Source organism: Somniosus microcephalus, chromosome 21 (assembly GCF_052327205.1).
Source record: "Somniosus microcephalus isolate GS21.2 chromosome 21, FLI_Smic_1.0, whole genome shotgun sequence".
Classification (NCBI taxonomy): domain Eukaryota; kingdom Metazoa; phylum Chordata; class Chondrichthyes; order Squaliformes; family Somniosidae; genus Somniosus; species Somniosus microcephalus.
Window position 1 is genome coordinate 55245081 of NC_141007.1, and position 21612 is coordinate 55266692.

General features: G+C 44.4%; 1 protein-coding gene across 3 annotated transcripts in view; it reads right to left on the reverse strand.

The window, feature by feature from the left end:
- LOC147102815 (Fanconi anemia core complex-associated protein 100-like) overlaps window positions 1-5372 on the reverse strand; it is a 128287-nt gene extending 122915 nt beyond the window's left edge. For all 3 annotated transcript variants that reach the window (XM_085963656.1, XM_085963654.1, XM_085963655.1), the window contains exon 1: window positions 5166-5372. In XM_085963656.1, coding sequence (XP_085819782.1) covers window positions 5166-5342 — 177 coding nt within the window. In that variant the 5' untranslated portion in view covers window positions 5343-5372. The remainder of the gene's footprint in view (window positions 1-5165) is intronic.
- Between the last annotated feature and the right edge of the window lie 16240 nt (window positions 5373-21612).

The following is a 21612-nucleotide window of genomic DNA, read 5'->3' on the forward strand; positions in this document are numbered from 1 at the left end:
ATTTTTCTACCTAAAGATAATGTAAATGCAAGTTACTGCTGTAAATGGGCAAGCTTCAATGGGCCAATTGCCTTTTTTCATCCTTCACCATTTTTTTTTGTGTACTTTAGCGCCTTTCATGGCCTCAGGACATCCCAAAGCGCTTTACAGCCAATGAAGTACTTTTTGAAGTGTAGTCACTGTTGTAATGTAGGAAACGCAGCAGTCAATTTTCACACAGCAAGGTCCCGCAAACAGCAATGTGATAATGACCAGATAATCCGTTTTTTTAATGTTAATTGAGGGATAAATATTGGCCAGGACACCAGAGATAACTCCCCTGCTCTTCTTCAAAATAGTGCCCATGGGATCTTTTACGTTCACTTGTGAGAGCAGACGGGGCCTCGGTTTAACATCTCATTCGAAAGACGGCACCTCGGTCAGTGCAGCCCTCCCTCAGCACTGCACTGGAGTGTCAGCCTAGCTTTATGTGCTCAAGTCTCTGGAGTGGGACTTGAACCCACAACCTTCTGATTCAGAGGCGAGGGTGCTACCCACTGAGTCATGGCTGGTTGATTTCCAGTAAAAGTACACAAGGGTCAAAATAGTAACAGAAAATATATTTGGAATAGAGATATATAAAAATGCTTCTAATTAGACACTGTTGGATAATAATATATATCCCAGTGAACACAGCCTGTGTCTTTATAAGTGAGCAGGAGGCAGTAACAATATAACAGAGTGCCTGCTCTGTGACGTCACGGTGACGGTGATTGACAGCGGCTTGTTTCCTCTAGACTTGACTATTCCAACGCACTCCTGGCCAGCCTCTCACATTCTACCCTACGTAAACTTGACACGATCCAAAATTCAGCTGCCCGTGTCCTAACTCGCACCAAGTCCCGGTCACCCATCACTCCTGCGCTCGCTGACCTACATTGGCTCCCGGTTAAACAGCGCCTCGATTTTAAAATTCTCATCCTGCTTTTCAAATCCCTCCATGGCCTCGCCCCTCCCTAACTCTAATCTCCTTCAGCCCCACAACCACCGCCCCCCCCTCCAGAGATATCTGCGCTCCTCTAATTCTGCCCTCTTGAACATCTCTGATTATAATCGCTCAACCATTGGCAGCCATGCCTTCAGCTGCCTAGGCCTTAAGCTCTGGAATTCCCTCCCTCAACCTCTCCGCCTCGCTACCTCTCTTGCCTCCTTTAAGACACTGCTTAAAACCTACCTCTCTGACCAAGCTTTTGGTCACCTGCCATAATTTCTCCTTATGTGGCTCGGTGTCAAAATTGTTGTCATAGGATGGGCACCAGTAGAAAGGAGAAACAAGGTGCACAAAGGATTGGGAGTGACAGCTAGCACTAGAGTAAGAAATAGTACAGTATTAGGTAGGGGTCAGACGAAGGGAGAATACAAGGTCTAAGATAGGTTTACAGTGCATGTGTGTGAATGCATGAAGCCTGGTAAATAAAGTTGGTGAGCTCAGGGCGCAAATAGACACATGGGAATCTGATGTTGTGGCGATAACAAGAGACCTGGATCAAAAAAGGGCAGGATTGGGTACTAAATATTCCTGGATATAAGGTGTTCAGGATAGATAGGGAAGGAAAGATAGGAGCTGGGGTGGCAGTATTGATCAAGGATAATATTACAGTGCTAGAGAGAGAGAGAATGAATGTCCTGGAGGGGTCAAGGATAGAATCGATTTGGTTAGAGTTGAGAAACAATAGAGGTGCCATTACACTACTAGGTGTATTCTATAGGCCACCAACTAGTGGGAAGGATATAGATGAGCAAATTTGCAGGGAAATTACAGCAGTGCAAGAACTATAGAGTAGTGATAATGGGGGACTTCAACTACCCTAAAATAGACTGAGATAGTAATAAAGGGCAGAGAGGGGGAAGAATTTCTGAAGTGTGTTGAGGAGAATTTTCTTGAGCAGTACGTCTCAGGCCCAACGAGGAAGGAGGCATTACTGGATCTGGTTCTGGGGAATGAGGTGGGTCAAGTGGAGCAAATGTCAGTAGGGGAACATTTAGGGAATAGTGATCACAGTATCATAAGGTTTAGATTAGCTATGGAAAAGGACAGGGAGCAATCTAAAGTAAAAATACTTAATTGGAGGAAGGCCAATTTCAGTGGGTTGAGAATGGATCTGGCCCAGGTAACCTGGAATCAAAGATTGGCAGGCAAACTGTAATCGAACAATGGGCTGCCTTTAAAGAGGAGATGGTTCGGGTACAGCCGAGGTACAACCAAAGCCAGAGCTCCCTGGATGATGAAAGAGAGAAAGATGAAGCAGAAAAAGGGGACATAGTCAGGTTGAGAATACAAGTGAGAACCAGCCTTCATGTAGAAAGTTCAGAGGGGAAGTGAAAAAGGAAATAAGAGGAGCAAAGAGAGAGTACGAGAATAGATTGGCAGCTAACATAAAAGGGAATCTTAAGTCTTCTATAGACATATAAATAGTAAACGGGTAGTAAGGAGGAGTGGCTCCGATTTAAGGACCAAAATGGAGACCTACGCTGGAGGCAGAGGGCATGGCTGAGGTACTAAAAGAGTACTTTGCATCTGTCTTTACCAAGAAAGAAGATGCTGCCAAAGTCATAGTGAAAGGGGAGGTAGTTGAGATACTGGATGGGATAAAAATTGATAAAGAGGAGGTACTAGAAAGACTGGCTGTACTTAAAGTAGATAAGTCACCAGGACCGGGTGGGATGCAGAGGGAAGTAAAAGTGGAAATTGCGGACGTACTGACCATAATCTTCCAAACCTCCTCAGATGCGGGGGTGGTGCCAGAGGACAGGAGAATTGCAAATGTTACACCCTTGTTCAAAAAAGGGTGCAAGGATAAACCCAGCATCTACAGGCCAGTCAGTTTAACCTCAGTAGTGTGGAAGCTTTTAGAAACAATAATCCGGGACAAAATTAACAGTCACTTGGACAAATATGGATTAATTAAGGCAAGCCAGCATGGATTTGTTAAAGGCAATTTGTGTTTAACTAACTTGATTGAATTTTTTGATGAGGTAACAGCAGTTGATGTGGTGTACATGGACTTCCAAAAGGTGTTTGATAAAGTGCCACATAATAGGCTTGCCAGCAAAGTTGAAGCCCATGGAATAAAAGGGACAGTGACAGCATGGATATGAAATTGGCTAAGTGACAGGAAAGAGTGTGTACTGGTGAACGGTTGTTTATCGGACTGGAGGAAGGTACACAGTGGGGTTCCCCAGGGGTCGGTACTAGGACCACTGCTTTTCTTGATATATATTAATGACTTAGACTTGGGAGTACATGCACAATTTTGAAATTTGCAGATGACACAAAACTTGGAAGTATAGTGAACAGTGAGGAGCATAGTGATAGACTTCAAGCGGACACAGACATGCTGGTGGAATGGGCGGACAGGTGGCAGATGAAATTTAACGCAGAAAAGTGCGAAGTGATACATTTTGGTACGAAGAACAAGGGGAGGCAATATAAACTAAAGGGTACAATCCTAAAGGGGGTGCATGAACAGAGAGAGCTGGGGGTATATGTGCACAAATCGTTGAAGGTGACAGGGCAGGTTGAGAAAGCAGTTAAAAAGGCATCCGGGATCCTGGGCTTAATAACTAGAGGCATAGAGTACAAAAGCAAGGAAATTATGAAGAACATTTATAAAACATTTGTTTGGCCTCAACTGGAGTATTGTGTGCAATTCTAGGAACTGCACTTTAGGAAGGCTGTGAAGGCCTTAGAGAGGATGCAGAAAAGATTTACAAGAATGGTTCCAGGGATGAGGGACTTCAGTTAGATGGATAGACTGGAGAAGCTGGGGTTGTTCTCCTTAGAGCAGAGAAGGTTGAGAGGAGAACACTCACTAACACTCTGATATTCCCCACACCCCTCACTGTAACAATCTGTTGTACCCCACACCCCTCACTGTAACACTCTGATATAACCCACACCCCTCAACATTTCCACTTGTGGGGAAGAGCATAACTAGAGTCCATCAATATAAGATAGTCAGCAAAAAATCCAATAGGGAATTCAGAAGAAACTTCTTTACACAAAGTGAGAATGTTGAACTGGCTACCACAGGGAGTGGTTGAAGCGAAAAGTATAGATGCATTTAGTGGGAGAAGGGAATAGAGGGTTATGCAGATAGATTTAGATGAGGAAAGACGGGAGGAGGCTCGAGTGGTACATAAACGCCGGCATGGACTGGTTGGGCCAAATGGCCTGTTTCTGTGTTGTATATCTTAAGTAATCCTATGAAATTGGATAGGTGTTCAAAATCATGAAGGGTCTAGATAGAGAGAAATTGTTGCCATTGGCAGAAGGGTTGAGAACCAGAGGACACAGATTTAAGGTGATTGGCAGAAGAACCAAAGGCGACATGAAGAAAAACTTTTTTTTTTTACACAGCGAGTAATTAGGATCTGGAATTCACTGCCTGAAATGGTGGTGGAGGCAGATTCAATCATGGCTTTCAAAAGGGAATTGGATAAGTACCTGAAGAAATTGCAGGGCTATGGAGAAAGAGCAGGGGAGTAGAACCAGCTGAAGTGCTCTTGCAGAGAACCGGCACGGAGTCAACAGGCCGAATGGCCGCCTTCTGTGCTATAACCATTCTATGATTCTATAATACATCTGTGAAGTGCCTTTGGACATAAAGGCACTATATAAATACAAGTTGTTGTTGTTGTCAGCTGTGGCTCAGTTGGTAGCACCCTTTCCTTGGAGTTACTGAAGGTTGTGGGTTCAAGTCCCACTCCAGAGACTGGATCACAGAAATTTAGGCCAACACTCTCCAGTGCAGTGCTGAGGGAGGAGCGCTACACTGTCGGAGGTGCCGTCTTTCAGAGGAGACATTAAACCAAGGCCCTGCCCCGCCCGCCGCCGTCTTGTCTGCTCTCTCAGATGGACGTAAAAGATCACATGGCACTATTTTGAAGAGCAGGGGAGTCCTGGCCAATATTTATCCCTCAATCAACATCACTAAACATCTGGTCATTATCACATGGCTGTTTATGGGAGCTTGCTGTGCGCAAATTGACTGCTGCAATTTCCATTACAACAGTGACTACACTTCAAAAAGTATTTCATTGGCTGTAAAGCGCTTTGGGACATCCGGTGGTCGTGAAAGGCGCTACATAAATGCAAGTCTTTCTCCTCTGCTGTTGTAACTCACCTCCAAGGACCCGCTGCCCTTCTGATAAATGTAGACAAACTCCGAGCGGCTGCTCACACAGAGCCGGGACCGGGAGCCCAGCAGCCGCACCGCTCCCCGGGACCCCCCTCCTGCTCCCAGCGGTATCGCCGCTTTAATTTGGTCCCAATAACAAAGCCTGGCCCGTGGGCCCGCCATCGCCCGCAAACCTCCTTCAATCACCACAGGTCGCCCCGCTCAACCAATAAGATCACCGCGCGCCGCCCCGCTCAGCCAATCAGATCACCGCGCGCCGCCCCCTCAGCCAATCAGAGCACCGCGCGCCGCCCTGCTTAGCCAATCAAATCACCGCCCCGCTCAACCAATCAGATCACCGCGCGCCGCCCCGCTCAGCTAATCAGATCACCGCACGCCGCCCCGCTCAGCCAATCAGATCACCGTCCCGCTCAGCCAATCAGAAGGAGAGTGTTTACGAATCGCCGCGAAGGACAAAACATATTTTAATGCAAAAACTATCCGAGATGTGGTCACATGAAGTCCTTCTATGTGTCAAATACATTAGGCTTCCCCTTCCGCAGAGACATCCGCATTCATAGCAAAACATGCTGGAAATGCAGTCAGTTCTGAAGAAAGGGAATTTACTCCAAACTTTAACTTGTCCTTTCTTTTCACAGTTGCTGACTGGCTGTTGTGTATTTTGAGCATTTTCAGTCTTTTTTCTCCCCAATGGCTAGGATTTTACTTTCTTATTAAAAATTTTAATGATAGCACCTGGCTGGATTTTCTAACAAAACAATGGAATAAACAAATTTGGATATTTTGGGGATGAAACTGCCTATAGCTCCCAAACCACAAGACACATGAGCCCCACTATATGGTATTTCTAATTTGGATATTTTTTAGAAAGAAATAAAGACTTGCATTTATATAGCGCCTTTCACGACCACCGGACGTCTCAAAGTGCTTTACAGCCAATTAAGTACTTTTTTGAATTGTAGTCACTGTTGTAATGTGGGAAATAACACCTCTGACAATAAAGCACTCTCTCAGTACTGCAGTAAAGCGACTGTCTAGATTAAATGCTCAAGTGGAGCCAGTATTAAAATATCCGAATAATTGTTTATGGCCGGAATTTGCAGTCCTGATGATGGTGAACTGGCAGCGTTTGCTGTCATTTCGCCTCTGAAACTGACTGCAACTTCAGGAATTAGCACATGTGCAGCCTAACGTGGAAATCCTGAAGATACGGTCTGTCATTCCCACCTCCACAGAGCCGGCAATCAGTGAAATCTCTCAAATCATGGAAACTGATAAAATCTTCGGCTCTTACGCAGTAACGACGCTGATAAATATCCCATTAAAAGTTAGACCCAAAGGAATTAGGTGTAATTGGGGATTTAACAGCACATTGACTGCTAAACAAAGGCTATGGCGCTGAGAAACTAATTTAAATTTTGTGCAGTCAAATTTATCCATTTTAATAAAATAAATTTTTAAGAAACTTTTAAAAAAATGTTTTAAAGCTTGTTCATCTTTATTTCAGGTTTGCCTTTTCCCCGTGTGAGAGCCCCAATCTTTGTTTTGCTCTCTCTAACATTTTTTAAAAGTCAGAATTTTAAGAGTTTACCCACTTCCTGGTTCACTGTCGGTCAGAATTCTGTGTTTTGATTGGCTACTTAGACAGCTTGTTGACGTCATAGCAGCTCGCACTAGGGGATTCCCACTATACTGCATTGATTTGAATTGCGTGTCGGAAAACCCAAACTTCTCGACACAGAGCTCGTGAGATCTTTGTGGGAAGTTTACTTCGGGGCCAGCGTCAAACGCCTTTGCTTCGCCGTCGACCGCAAATTCCGGGCCATTGTTTTTTTCTCTGATCCTTTTTTCAAATAAGTTCCAAAATTATTCCTTTAAAAATATTGTTTGATGCGGGTGGGCTGAATGTGATGAAAATCCACCCGAGGCAAGAGTCTAGCTTAGCTCTCGGAGAAAAAACTCAAAAGACGACAACAATTTCTTTGCGGCAAAAGCAAAAATAATTTTGTGTGATGTTTTTTCTCCCTTCAAAATTTACGGATGAAATGCTCTGTTAGATCCTTAGCTGGACAGTTTTCAAACAATCGGATATATGATTGAAGTGGTGACTGTGGCTGAGTAAGAAGTGAAGTCAGACAGCCTTGTTTTATAAATCCAATTCTCGAGAGCAATGTAATGACACAGTTTGCTGCACCATGGAATGGTAGAACCCGGGTCCTTTTCCTTAGTTTATATGGTGAGTTCATGATTTCACCCACGCCATTGAGTGGACAACAAATTGTCCGTTCTGGGGGGCGCTACCCTAAACCATTCTAGTGCACTTCTTAGTGGCTGCTTCCAGAATGACACTGTGGAGTGCTGTAAGTGGTTCATTTTCCTGCCCATTCAGTTGGGGATGATTTGCGGGCAAGGGGACTCATAAATCATAAGAAAGTCCAGAGAGAGAAAAGACCATTCAGTCCCTCAAGTTCACTCCATTCCACTCATGGATGGGTAAAGGGAGAAGATAATTTTTAAAAACAAAAAATATTTATTCTAGTAGCAAAGGATTTGCTACCGACCACTGTGTCAAAACGGTTTAGATGGGTGACCAATCACCGCGTGGATCATTTCTATCGACTAATGCAATGTCGATTGCAAAGTATGTCCATGTTACTGTAGTGCAAGAGATTTGCTCAAACTTATGCAGAACCTGTATTTTCAAAGCAATTTTGTAAGGTGAGGAAAAATGAAGTAAAACATCCAGTTATGGATCTGTATATTTAAAAAAAATCTAACTGGCTGATTTCACGGAGAGAAATAAAGTATTGGTTTGGAGTTCTTTGGTTTTGATAAAAAGGAATTAAATGCCATCATTTTCTTAATTGAAATCTTTCTGCAGGGCACCTCAGAACCACAGGGCATAGAAACAGTGCTAAAAAGATAAATAAGTTAAATACAATTAAGTCTTTTCCAGCTAAAACAATAAATCAGTATTACTTTTTAAGGTCTTATAATACAATGAAACCTTTTTTTGTCATCTCTGTGTTGAAGCAGGTTGGCACTCAATAATATTGTCCATTTCTGTCAAACTTGAGAAAGCTGTTAAGCAAGGAACCGAAATAAATGATCATTTTGAAGCTGTTCTGGGATGTCAGCCATAGCAACACAATTCTTAGTTCCAATGGTTCATTGTTTCTGAAGACCAATCACTATGTTCAATAAATGCCATTGTTCAGTTGCAACACTCAAGGGACCAATGAGCAGCAGTTAATACAGACTAATGAGATTGTATTTAGTCACATTATTCCCACAGATCAATCACAGCGCTGAAAGAAATGCTGTTGTTCAAAAGCAACACCCAAGATGTTCTGTGATATAGACCTAACCAAATCCAACTAACTTCTGCCCTGTGTCGTTAAAATCAAAGTCTTAGCCAGCTAGTTCTGTGGGGTTTGAAACACCAAGGCCGCAATTTCCCCTACCTTGGCGGGTCCGGTTTGGCCGGGGGCGGTGGCGGGTTGCGACCCCACTGCTGGCTCCAGCCCGCTGTCTAAAGTGATCTTACGCTGATAGAGTCCTGGAAGAGACCTCCCCCAGGAGATCAATGCAGCCTGGTTGCACATTGCACAGGAGGACACAAGCAGGGATGTCGTCAGGAGGACCAGGCTGCAGTGGCACAAACCTTTCAATGATCTCAGTAGATCACAAAACGTTACTGCAAAGCCACACTCAACCTCATCCTGCTGTGCCACTCATCACATCCCCATCACTCTGCCTTCCCTACCCTAGTCCTGCACATCCTTACTCACACCAACTTACCTTGCACCCCCACCCATCCCTCTCTCTATATATTATCACTTCCCCATCTCACTAGCTACCCCTCACACTCACCCTCATCCTAGTCCAATCATAGCAAGGAACACACAAGGGTAGGCATTTGGGTGTTTTAGCCAATGTTCATGTGAAGCTTCTGTTAATGTGCTGTCAAACATTGAAATATTTATTTTCAACACTTTGCATTCTTGGACAGATTTGTGTGCACCTTTGAGAGAGGCTTAGTGAGTTGTAGTAATGGTGAGACAAAACGGTACCCCCCCCCGCAATGGCGATGAATGTGAAAGGAATGGCTTAGGCATTGTAGGGATGCTTTATGGTATTGCTGTGGGGTGGTGCCAATCTGGTGCATCATGTGGCAGCCAGGGTGTACAGCATCAAGTGAAGTAAATCTGGCTATGGTGAGGCCATCCCTGGCCTCCCGACCAGCAATGTGCTCGGGTGCTGATGCCCGGTGTCCTATGCAACATCAGTTGATTGCGGAGAAGGTTGATGTTGTTATTGGTACTGCTGGTGTGCCTGGTGCTGCTGGTGTTGGGGCTGATTGTGGTCGGATTCTGAGGACCAAGGTGAGAGAATATAAAGGGCACCCATGCTGATGGAATAGATGGCAGGTGAGGTTGAGATGACAGAAGCGATCTGTCAGTGGTGAGAGAGGTTGTTCCAATGAGGTGACACTGGATACAGAGTTTGCTCCAAACACTTGCAAGCAGCATAAAGCTCAATCTGCCTACCGTTGTAGGCCTGATCACAGATGGCGACGAGACAGGCTACAGTGAGGAGGTAAGAGCCCTAGCAGAATGGTGCAAGTACAACAACCTCTCCCTCAACATCAGCAAAACAAAGGAGATGATCGTGGACTACAGGAAGCGGCAGGGGGAGGGACACACCCCAATCTACATCGAAGGGGCTGAGGTGGAGAGGGTTAGCAGCTTCAAATTCCTGGGTGTATTCATTACGGCGGACTTAACGTGGTCACATCACATCGACGTCGTAACCAAGAAGGCATGCCAACGCCTGTTCTTCCTCAGGAGACTGAAGAAATTTGGAATGGCCCCCCAGATTCTCACCAACTTCTACCGGTGCACCATCGAGAGTATCCTGTCCGGCTGCATCACTACCTGGTATGGCAACTGCACCGCCACAGACCGCAAGGCTCTACAGATGGTGGTGAAAGCTGCACAACATACTATAGGAATTAAACTACCTGCTGTGCAGGATATCTACCTCGAGAGGTGCCGGGGGAAGGCCCTGAGAATCATCAAAGACGCGAGCCACCCCAGCCACAACATCTTCGCCCTGCTCCCGTCAGGTAAGAGATATCAAAGCATACGGTCTCGTACCAGCAGGTTTCTGTAATGTCCGTGTGTAATTGAGACATGGACTGCAGAAGTTGGTTATAACAGGTGTTTACTGAATGGAGACAAAACTGGAACTACTATACAAAGTTACTTCACAGGCTTATATACAGGGGTGGTCACTACTGGTACTGCAGTATACAGGGGCTGCAGAATATAGTTCCTTCTTCAAAGTACATACACTACAATTCCTCCCCTTTTAGCTAAACAGTACATAACATTCGATTAATAATTAAATAACATATTTACAATTACAGTTGCTACATACATTAGCTGAAGTTAATCAATTATAAATTCAGTCTTTGAGGAGGCTTCCTGATTCTGTCCGGATAACGCCTCTTTGGGGTATCAGGTTCTTCTGGCAAAGTTGATTCGGGATCAACGTCGTTGTTTGGTTCGTCTGCTTCCAATATCACCGATTCTGAGGTAGATGCAATTGGTACTTCGGTTTCATCACCAGGTGTATAGGATCGTGGTGTAGATTTGACATTTTCCAGTGACTCTAGAATCTGGTCAGCATGGCGTCTTACAATGCTCTCTCCAACGTCCACGGTATACATTAGAGGTCCTTGTCGTGTGCAGATCGTTCCTGGCTGCCATTTCTCTGTGCGGTAGTCCCGGGCCAAAACTGGTTGACCTATCTTGAAACTCCTGGTTGGCCTTTCATTCATATTCTGAAACTGCCTGTTCTCCACATCTCTTCTGATGTTTGGCTTAACCAAATCCAAGTGGCATCGTAGTCTTCGATTGAAGAACATCATGGCTGGAGTTTGGTTGGTAACCGCATGTGTCGCATTCCGGTAGGCAAACAAGAAGTTATCCACCTTGTGTTGTAGGGGTATGTCTTCATTACACGTTGCCTTGATAGCCTTCTTGAATGTTTGAACGAACCTCTCAGCCAATCCATTGGTGGCTGGATGATAGGGGGCGGATGTGTAATGCTTAACACCATTGTTCTTTAAGAACCTCCGGAACTCTTCAGACACAAACTGTGGTCCATTGTCGGAGCAAATCTGTTTCTGGCGAATATGGTTCGTAAGACTGTGATAGTTTTTTCTGTGGTGGTTGAGGACACTTTTATTACCTCTGGCCACTTTGAATGTGCATCCACCGCAATTAAAAACATCGAGTCCATAAATGGACCAGCAAAATCAATGTGTACCCTTTGCCATGGAGATGAGGGCCACTCCCATGGATGTAGAGGGGCTTGTGGTGGGGCGTTTTGGACCTTCTGGCATCCTGTACAGCTCTTGGTCATCTCTTCGATTTCTCTATCGATTCCCGGCCACCACACAAACGCTCTGGCTAAGTTCTTCATTTTTACCTCTCCCAGATGACCCTCATGAAGCTCATTGAGCACTCTATCCTTCAATTTGGGTGGAATTACTACTCTGGATCCACACATTAAAGGTTCCTCGGCACACTGACAGCTGTTCTCTTCTCGGCGAGAATGCTGGCAACAGTGGTTCGCCATGTGCTGGCCACCCCTTCACCGTTAAATCATAGACCCTGGAGAGTGTCGGGTCATTTCGTGTTTCCTTTTCTATGTTTGCATTCGTCACAGGTAGACATTCGACTATGGTCGAGTGGAATATCTCCACAGGATCCACTGCAGGTGCTTCTTCCACCGTCGGCAACGGTAGACGCGACAATCCATCAGCATTCCCATGCTGTTTAGTTCCTTTGTACTCTATGTCATATTGGTGTGCCCCTAGGAAAAGGGGCCACCTCTGTAGCCGTTGTGCTGTCATTATCGGGACGCCCTTCTTAGGGTTGAAAATGGAGACAAGAGGTTGATGATCAGTTAGTAGAGTAAATTTCTGTCTGTGCAGGTAGTGATTGAACTTCTTCACCCCCCACACCAGGCTGAGGGCCTCTCTGTCAATCTGGGCGTAGTTACGCTCGGCTGAAGTTAACGAGCGTGACGCAAAAGCTATCGGCCTCTCTGAACCATCAAGGAATTTATGTGGCAGTACCGCTCCAACGCCGTAGGGAGACGCATCACACGCCAGTCTTATCGGTAGTGATGGGATGTAGTGAGCCAATACTTCTCTTGAAGTGATCAGGCCTTTACACTTCTGAAAGGCCCGCTTACAGTCATCGCTCCATTTCCATGCTACTCCAGTTTGTAGCAGGGCGTTCAGTGGGTGCAGAATTGTGGACAAATTCGGCAAAAACTTATGGTAGTAATTCACCAATCCGAGGAATGACCTCAGTTGCGGCACATTTTCAGGCGCTGGAGCCTTAACTACCGCTTCAATTTTGTCAGGGGACTTATGTAACCCCTCTTCATCAATCACGTGGCCACAATACGATATTTGTTTCTTAAAAAACTCGCACTTGGGGCGATTGGCTCGTAGCCCATGTTCTCTTAGTCTAGTGAGCACCTGCTCTAGGTTGGCAAGGTGTTCACTGTCATTTTCACCTGTCACTAGGATGTCGTCCAAGTAACACTGAGTCCCCGGAATCCCTTGCAGGACTTGTTCCATCGCTCTTTGACATATAGCCGGAGCTGATGCTACTCCGAATACCAGTCGATTATACTGGTAAAGACCTTTGTGAGTGTTTATCGTGAGATATTTCCTAGAGGATTCTTCAACCTCCATCTGCAAATATGCTTGCGCTAGTTCAATTTTTGTAAAACGTTTCCCTCCAGATAGTGAGGCGAAAATATCTTCTATCCTCGGAAGAGGATATTGTACTGTGTGAAGGACTGGGTTCACCGTCACCTTGAAGTCCCCACAGATGCGAACCTTCCTTGGCTCCTCAGACTTATTGTTTAACGTTTTCTTCATGACAGGAATGATGGGTGTTGTCCACTCGCTCCAGTCTACCTTAGATAACACGCCTGCATTCTCCAGATTCTCCAGCTCTGCCTTGACGGCTGGGCGAATTGCATACAGTACCGGTCTTGCTTTGAAAAAGTTGGGAATTGCATTCTCTTCTATTTTTATCGAGGCAGTTACGCCGTTAAGAGTTCCCAGTCCTTGTTGAAATACCTCTTTAGCGTTAGCTAAGATTTTTGACAATCGTCCAGGTGTGACGTTGTCATCCTTTTTACCAGCCACAGTCAGTGCCTGAATGGAGTGCCAGTCTAAACTTATCTTTCTGATCCATTCACGTCCCAATAACGGTGGTCCACCATCTTGCAGTATGTACAGATACAATTTCTGTATTTCCTTGCCGTTGTATTCGACAGGCAACCTTATTTTCCCTCTGGGGTATACTTTCTACCCCATATATGTCTTCAAGACAATGGATGTGTCTTTCAAGGGTATGTGTGAGAATAGCCGCTCGTAGTCTCGTCGATTCATGACGGTCAGGGCTGATCCTGTATCCAATTCCATTTTGACTTGGGACCCTGCTATCGTGAGGGTGACCCAAATGGTTCGGTGATCCTCTTTTGCGATTACGTTGTGTAGTTTGAGACAGCTTAGTCTCTTGTTCCCGGATTCACTATCGCTCTTCTGGTCTTTGGAACTACTGTCCGTCATCTTTTGTACTTTCCTGTACTTTTCCTTAGTGGTCTTTTTGTTGTCGTTAGTCTTCTTCCCGGACCTGCAAACTCGTGCAATGTGTCCCTCTTTCCGCATTGCCTGCATGTTTTGTCCTTGAACCAGCAGTCCTTCTGGTCATGGGTTGTTCTGCCGCAGCGATAACATTTTTCAAATCCCCGTGTCATTTCATGGGTGCCGTATTCCTGTGGCTTTTGCTGTATTTCCACAGCTCCCCTTGCTGCTGCTTCGTACGATACTGCCACGCTGAAAGCCTTATCTAGCGTCAGCTCTTTCTCTGAGAGTAACCTCTTCTGGGTTCCTTCACTCAGGAGTCCACAGGCAAATTTGTCCCGTAGGGTATCTGCCAGTCCTGCTCCGAAGTGGCAGTGCTTTGATAGCTTGCGTAGTTCCGTAAGGTAATCAGCATTGCTCTCATCTTTATGCTGATTTCTCTTGTGGAATTTAAATCTTTCTGCGATCAGCAGCGGTGTAGGATTTAGGTGTTCCTGTAGGATATCAACAATTTCGTTAAAACTCTTCTCCATCGGTTTGACTGGAGTGATCAGGTTCCTCAATAGGCCGTACATTCTTGCGCCCATTAAGTTTAGTAGTACCGATGCCTTTTTCTCATCGGCTACTTCATTTGCCTTGCAATATACTTCGACTCTTTCCACATACGTGGTCCAGTCTTCTATTTCATTATCGAAGGCAGTGATATTGCCAGTCTTCGGCATCTTGGAGATCTAAGATGGCGCCTCCCGCGCTTTGCCTTCTTCCCCGATTGAACCAAATGGCGCCTCCCGCGCTTTGCCTTCTTCCCCGATTGAACAAAATGGCACCTCCCGCGCTTTTCCTTCTTCCCCGCTGGATTAAGATGGTGCCTCCCGCGCTTTCTGTCTTTTCCGCTGCTGCCAACGCTGTTGCTGGCGTTTTTATGCCTTGATGGTGACGCCCTATGGTCTTCGCGCGCTTCCCCCCGCGCTGCTGCCAATGCCGCTCTCCGCGGTCCCCGTGGCAAACTGCAGCTCCTCGCGGCTTTCTGCGCTTCTAATTTCTTTTTCTTTTATTTTAATTACTGTTCCCGTCATCACAGCAGACCCTATGGGACACTTTCCTCCCTCTTCTCGGGTCTGTACGCTGCCCGGCTTCGTAGCACCGGCCGCGCCCTGTGTGCTCCACCCTCTCGCTCTCTCTCCTCTTCCCGACAACGCTGCTCGGCCCCGTTGAAAAGCCACCCGATCGAGCTCTAGCCCGCCGCAGCCCAGGAAGGATCAGTGTACTACCTGCCACCAGCCCGATTAGCTGGAACACCATAGACTGGAGAACCAAGCCCAGCTCTCGACAGCCTCTCCTGCAAATCTTCGAATTCGATGAATCAGAGGACGGTTGCCCACGGTCGACGCCCGTTTCTTCTGCTTGTTTGTTTTTTGGGTTTTTTTTTTTTGGAGTTCTTCCTTCTGGCTTCGACCTCTAATAACTTCGCTTCAGGGATGGATCCCCGTGAGGTGGTGCAGAACTGTAGGTAAGTTCGGATCTGTTTGTCGCCAATGTAATGTCCGTGTGTAATTGAGACACGGACTGCAGAAGTTGGTTATAACAGGTGTTTACTGAATGGAGACAAAACTGGAACTACTATACAAAGTTACTTCACAGGCTTATATACAGGGGTGGTCACTACTGGTACTGCAGTATACAGGGGCTGCAGAATATAGTTCCTTCTTCAAAGTACATACACTACAGTTTCGAAACAGCTTCTACCCCCAGGCCATAAGACTCATGAACGAATAATTTATTATTCATTACTGTTGTTTTATTTATTATTACTGTATTTCTATTAGTATTTTTATCATTGCTATGCCATATTTATTCCAATGTTGGGAGGACTCGTAAAAATCAACATTTCATTGTGCAGTACACACGTTTGCTGCATATATGACAAATAAAATTGAATTGAATTGAATTGAAATGCAGTGAGCAACAGCTACTGACCTTGGAAATTGAACAGCTGTGAGATGGCAGCTTTTATGGCACATTTGCAGCTGTCAAGTTAAGAAATCATCCCATGGTGACACAACTCCCGAACTGCTTACCGACCGAGCAGCGGGGAACCTATGGGCGAACTCTTGAAATTTAAAGGTGAGCTTAAAATAATTTTGAAGTGCCTGTTAACAAGCTCTAAATCATCTAAATTGCCTCCCCTGCCGCTTGGTGTCGGGTCTGTTCAGTGACGACAGACCCGACATCTGGGAAACTAGCGTGGCGGTGGGTTAACAGCAGGTTCCCTACCCAGTCAAAAAAAAAAATTTCCCCACCCAACCCGCAACCAAATGCGCCCACTGATACCTGGAAAATTCCCCCCCAATTGTATCCAAGTGACAGCTGTGGGCATTGTGGTGGTGATGCTTATACACCTGCAGACATGTGGCTGAGGGTTCTGAAACTGTGAGATTATGTGGTTGTCCACAGAAGGCTGTTGTCCATTTTGAGGTAAAATATAAATTTGTCATGGACCAGCCAATAATCCATTCCCATTGCCAGTTGTAGTTACAAATTTTAATATGGTCCAAACTTGACGGTGCTAGAAATTAGGGGTACCTAAAATGTATATAGTTATGCAAATGAAATTGTGACATGAATAATACTGTGCTTAAATGATTATATTAGAGCTCAAGACAAGTAAGGGATTAATGTATAAGTTGTGCTTTACTGGAACTGCTTAAGTTTCAATTTCCTGAAAATTTGTATTAGAGCTTGAGATATGGTGTCTTCAGACTAGTATTAGATTAGATGGATAGATGCTTAAAATTTGCCAATGTTTTCAGTCCTCTGCAGATGTTATAGCATTCCAACAGTGGCAGTCACATATGGCCTTGTTTCCCAGGCTAGCTGTCTACTGTTTGTGTGCTAGGAAGGCCGCTGACTGTATCTTTAATTTGGCCATATGTTTCTCCCATTACCGCTAATAACCATATTATAATGCTAAGTTAGGAATTGGAGCTTGTTTTAACAGAACTGCTTGCAAAGATATGTAGAAGTTAAGTATAAGAACATTGAATAGAAGGAATTTATGGGAGTTAATGTATCATCTCAAGATAGAATAGTCTGTTAGATTAGAGGAAAATAGTTTGAATAGCAGCTGACTGAATAGACAGCTCTAGCATGGGCCTCTGATTAAAAGGCCCAAGGCTGTGCCTGGTACGCACTGGCTGCACCAGGGAGGACAAGGATGGACAAGATAAGAGGAATTCAAATGGATTGGCCTTCAAAATGTATGAACAAGAAAGACATGTGAGGAAAAGCATAAGGGAGGGTTTTCATCTGTAAGCTTAGACAAATAACTCAACATGCCATTGGGCACCTTGTTTTAAGGGGAACCTCTAAAGGTTAAATGGTCTTGTCAATATTCTACCCCAGGTCCACCCCTAAAACTAGTATAAAAGGACCTGAAAAGCCCCTAGCACAGACGGTTGAATGAAGAGCTTCTGAGAGTGGATCGATGGTCTAACACTCTTCTGAGAGTGGACCCATGCTGACCCTAGTCTGAACACTCTTGGCAGTTCTAGAAGGGAGAAAGAGAGGGAGAAAGGCCATAAGCCGAAGAGCTGTTTGCGCACACCAGCCGTCTGTCTGATCAGGGCCAGTACCAGCTACTTGTCACGGTCGTATGTTTTTACTGTATATCTATAGTGTGTTATATTCTGTCTTAAACTCCGATTAAATGCAATATACCCATCATACTGGTTTGCACTCGATCCTGATTATTTGAAAGACCAGAGATAAGCTAATCTCAACAACTGTAAATCTAACATCAAAGGATATTATTGTATAAAAAAGTTGGTTCTTGGCAAAGGTTGCAGTGTGTACCATCTACAAGATGCACTGCAGTAACTCACCAAGACTTCTTCGACAGCACCTCCCAAACCCACGACCTCTACCACCTTGAAGGACAAGGGCATCAGGCGCACGGGAACACCACCACCTCCAAGTTCCCCCCAAGTCACACACCATCCTGAGTTGGAAATATATTGCTTCATCGTCGCTGGGTCAAATTCCTGGAACTCCCTCCCTAACAGCACTGTGGGTGTACCTTCACCACACGGACTGCAGCGGTTCAAGAAGGCGGCTCACCACCATCTTCTCAAGGGCAATTAGGGATGGGCAATAAATGCTGGGCCTTGCCAGCGACCCCCACATCCCAGGAATGAAAAAAAAGAAATAAAGAAAGTTCACCTCTGCATCCTGACTGGGAACAAAATGATCAATAATGGAGAAACAGAAGGAAATTACATCAACATCAGCAGCAGTTTATCTAGTAACTTTGTGTATCACAACTAACCGTTTATCTTAACCTCTTCATCAAAAGAGACATTTATGATTGAATAATATTGTGTTCTAGTATTGCTTAAGCCTATTTCTGATGCTTTTTTGTGTTCTGTAAATTGTAAATAAATATGTTATTCAACTTGATCTATGTTTGATATTCCTCGGTGTTGATTGAAAAATGCAGCAATGTATAGTCCATGGGCAGATTACTGCAATTAAAATAATTGTTAGCCCCAAGACACACTCCTGAGAGGGCAGGCTACGTAAAGGTAAGGCTTCCAGAGGCGAGGGATGAGGTCTACTCTTGGGAAAGGCTATGAAATCATTGAAAGAGAAAAGATTGCTGCAAAAAGCCCAAGCATAACCTGATGGAGTTGGTCAGCAAACTGAGAGACTTCGGTTGTCTGTTAACTGTAATGGTTTGTGGTTGTATTCATGTGAAATGTCTATGCTGTCCCACTGTGACATGGTGTAAAGAAATGATAGCTCTTCTTTACTATTTATTGAAATCTCAGAATTATGTGGCCTTTCCACAAATCGCAGCTTAATGAAAAGCAATCATGAAATATCAGAAATGCAGCAGACCGGAGGGCTGCAGTTTGTTTTGCCAACATGGCACAAGAAAAAGATTTTATTCAAAGCGCCATAGAAAAACTAGCACTGTATTTAATATTCATATTAATTTTAATGTATTTTCAGCATATGTTTGCATTTATGACTGGACACAATGGATGAAATGAACTCTCAAGTGGCACAGGAAGTTTAAAGAGCAATTCTTTGCCCAATTGTGAAACCAAAACAAGCTCATAAAACAGCAGCAGAAATGTTGGAGACCTTGATGTATAAATGAAATTATTTTTACTTCTACAGCGGCCGTATTAATGGTGCAGTTCTGAGGCTGAGCAGATGATGAGCAAAAATCTTTGGGTGGTGCGATAAGAATGAAGCATTTTTGTCGCTGTTAAGGTTATTTTTTTTAGCTTCTTCCTCGCTGGTCATGACACACACATGGGTTAATTTTGGTTTCTGCAAGTCAGAGGACAATACATCATAGCCTGACTTGGTTCCTGTCAGACAAAAGAGATTCAAAATATGTTTATTGAATGCAGAGTTGTCGGGAATCAATTTGTTGAGTAGTTGTCTCAATAGCAGGCTGTCCAATGGGTTAAGTTTCCGCCAGCACAGATTATACAAACTTGCTAATGGATTCAGGGCAAAATTCCAAATGGATAAGAAATGGACTAAAGGATATAAAACAACAGGCATTGCCAACATTAAGTAGGGTTCCCCAGGACTCAGGATTTGGACCACGACTGGTTCCAATCTTGGATTCTGACTTGGAATGACTTGGATTCTGAAACTCAATGCAAATTGGTCAAATATGTAGCATCGAGGAGAGAAACCGAGTCAACATTTCGTGGTATTTTGCTACTGTGTTGTGGTCAAATTTGTAGATGATATCAAACTAGGAGGGGCAGTGGAATTGAATGAGGCAGCTCTTAACAATTTATGCTAGTGGGCTGAACAATGGCAGATGAAAACTAATACATTTCTACAGCGTCCTACCAGTGCCTCGCCTTTTTCCTCTGCAGATGGAAAGGGTGATGTGGATTGTGCAATGAGAACTGCCGGGATTGAATGTGAGTCACAACAACAATTAAAAATCCAGCTGGACCATCAGCATCTGAAAAGAGAGTTCAATGTTTCAAACTGAGACCATACGCAGTCCTGTCAGAGACTCCCAATCTGTAACATGAAACTCTCTCTTCTCTTTACAGAGCTGGCCTGCTGCATATTTCCAGCACTCTGTTTATTTCAGCTTTTCAGCACTTGCACTTTTTTCTTTTTCTCTTGAACGAGAGCCAAGGCTGGAATAAAATAGCGACTCTCTCAATTGAATGTACAGCACTCCACCGCTAAGTTACTGGGCATTTGAGTAATTGTACTTCCCAAAATATGGTTCCATTTACATATCATAAAAACGACAGGTCTAGATGTTCAAAGATATTGAATTTATCACCAGGCAGAAAGAAAAAACCTACTTTCTTCTGCACTCATACTGCAAGAACAGCATGTCGTGTACCTTCCAATGAAAGAAATGAATAGTCTGTACAGATAAAGCCATATGAAAATACATATACATACAAAAGTCATGAAGGGACATGAACAATATTCATAGCTACCCCAGGCTTCCTTGATGAGTATGTTTTCTACATTGCCATGGCAATACCAGTTGCCACTCGTCAAAATGTACCTAAGCTTTCAAAGCTGACACCCAAAAATATCACTTTAGTCCTCACGGGCCCGTTTACTCACAGAACAAGTGCTCATAGAACAGTTAACCCGGGGGGGGCTGAGGACATAGCAGCCCCTGGTCAGGTAGAATGTGAACTGATCCTGCATTTACTATCATTACATGTTCCTAGGGTGGGATTCCCTTGTTTAGATCCAGATATCACAAATGCTACGCTGCAGCGACAAACCTCCTCCCACCCCCCCAACTGTGCTGAGATCCCAAAGCTAATTAATATTGTCATCTGGTTTTGGGTGGAGGTGTGGAGAATTCTGCTGGTATTATAATCCAATTTGGGAAACGAGTGAGATGTTTAGCAAATTTTCATATCGGAACAGTTGGAAGGTGGGGGCGCTGGGGGTTACAGCAAAGAAAGTTAAGAAATGGACTCAGTGGAGGGGGAAATCAGTAGAAGTAGAGCAGGAGAGATGAGGGAGCAGGAATGATTACATCTCGCGGAAGCACTACTCCCACTGTGATTAATGGATCAGTGTTTCCGTAGGAATATGCGGATACTACTGAATGAATTCCAGCCCTATTGATATCCTATTCCCTTTTATTCACCCTACTAGGGTTTCATAAAAATAAAAGGAAGACTTTGTCATGTTTTTTTCATCATGAATATACATTTTGAAAGATGATTTGTACTGCTTGATCAACAATACAGGTTATTTAACATGGTGCAGAAAAGCAGCAGAGTGTAATAATGCTAGTTACAAACTTTTAGTTTCTACCGACAATTTGCATTTATAGAGCATTTCTCATGTAAAAGAAACCAGCGTAGAAAATTTAACAAGGTAGGCACCAAGTGGGGAAAAAAGAGAACCATCAGGGGGTCGGGGAGAAAGAGACGAAAAGGCATGGTCAAAGCGAAGGGTTTCCTTGGAGGCTTTTGAAGACAATAAGGCAGCAATTTGAAGCGATTTCAGGAGATATTTCCAGAGAACAGAGAAGTAGTGAGTGAAAGATTGGCCTCTGCTGGTGTGGTGAAGGGAGCAAGGAACAAGCAGAGGAATTGAGGGTGTGTGCAGGAACATATATCTGGGAGAAGATCACAGAGGTAGGGGGAATCAAGGGTGTGAAGTAACTAGGATCTTCGAGACAATTCACTGGGATACAGTGGAAAAGGAGAGGAATTGTGGTGA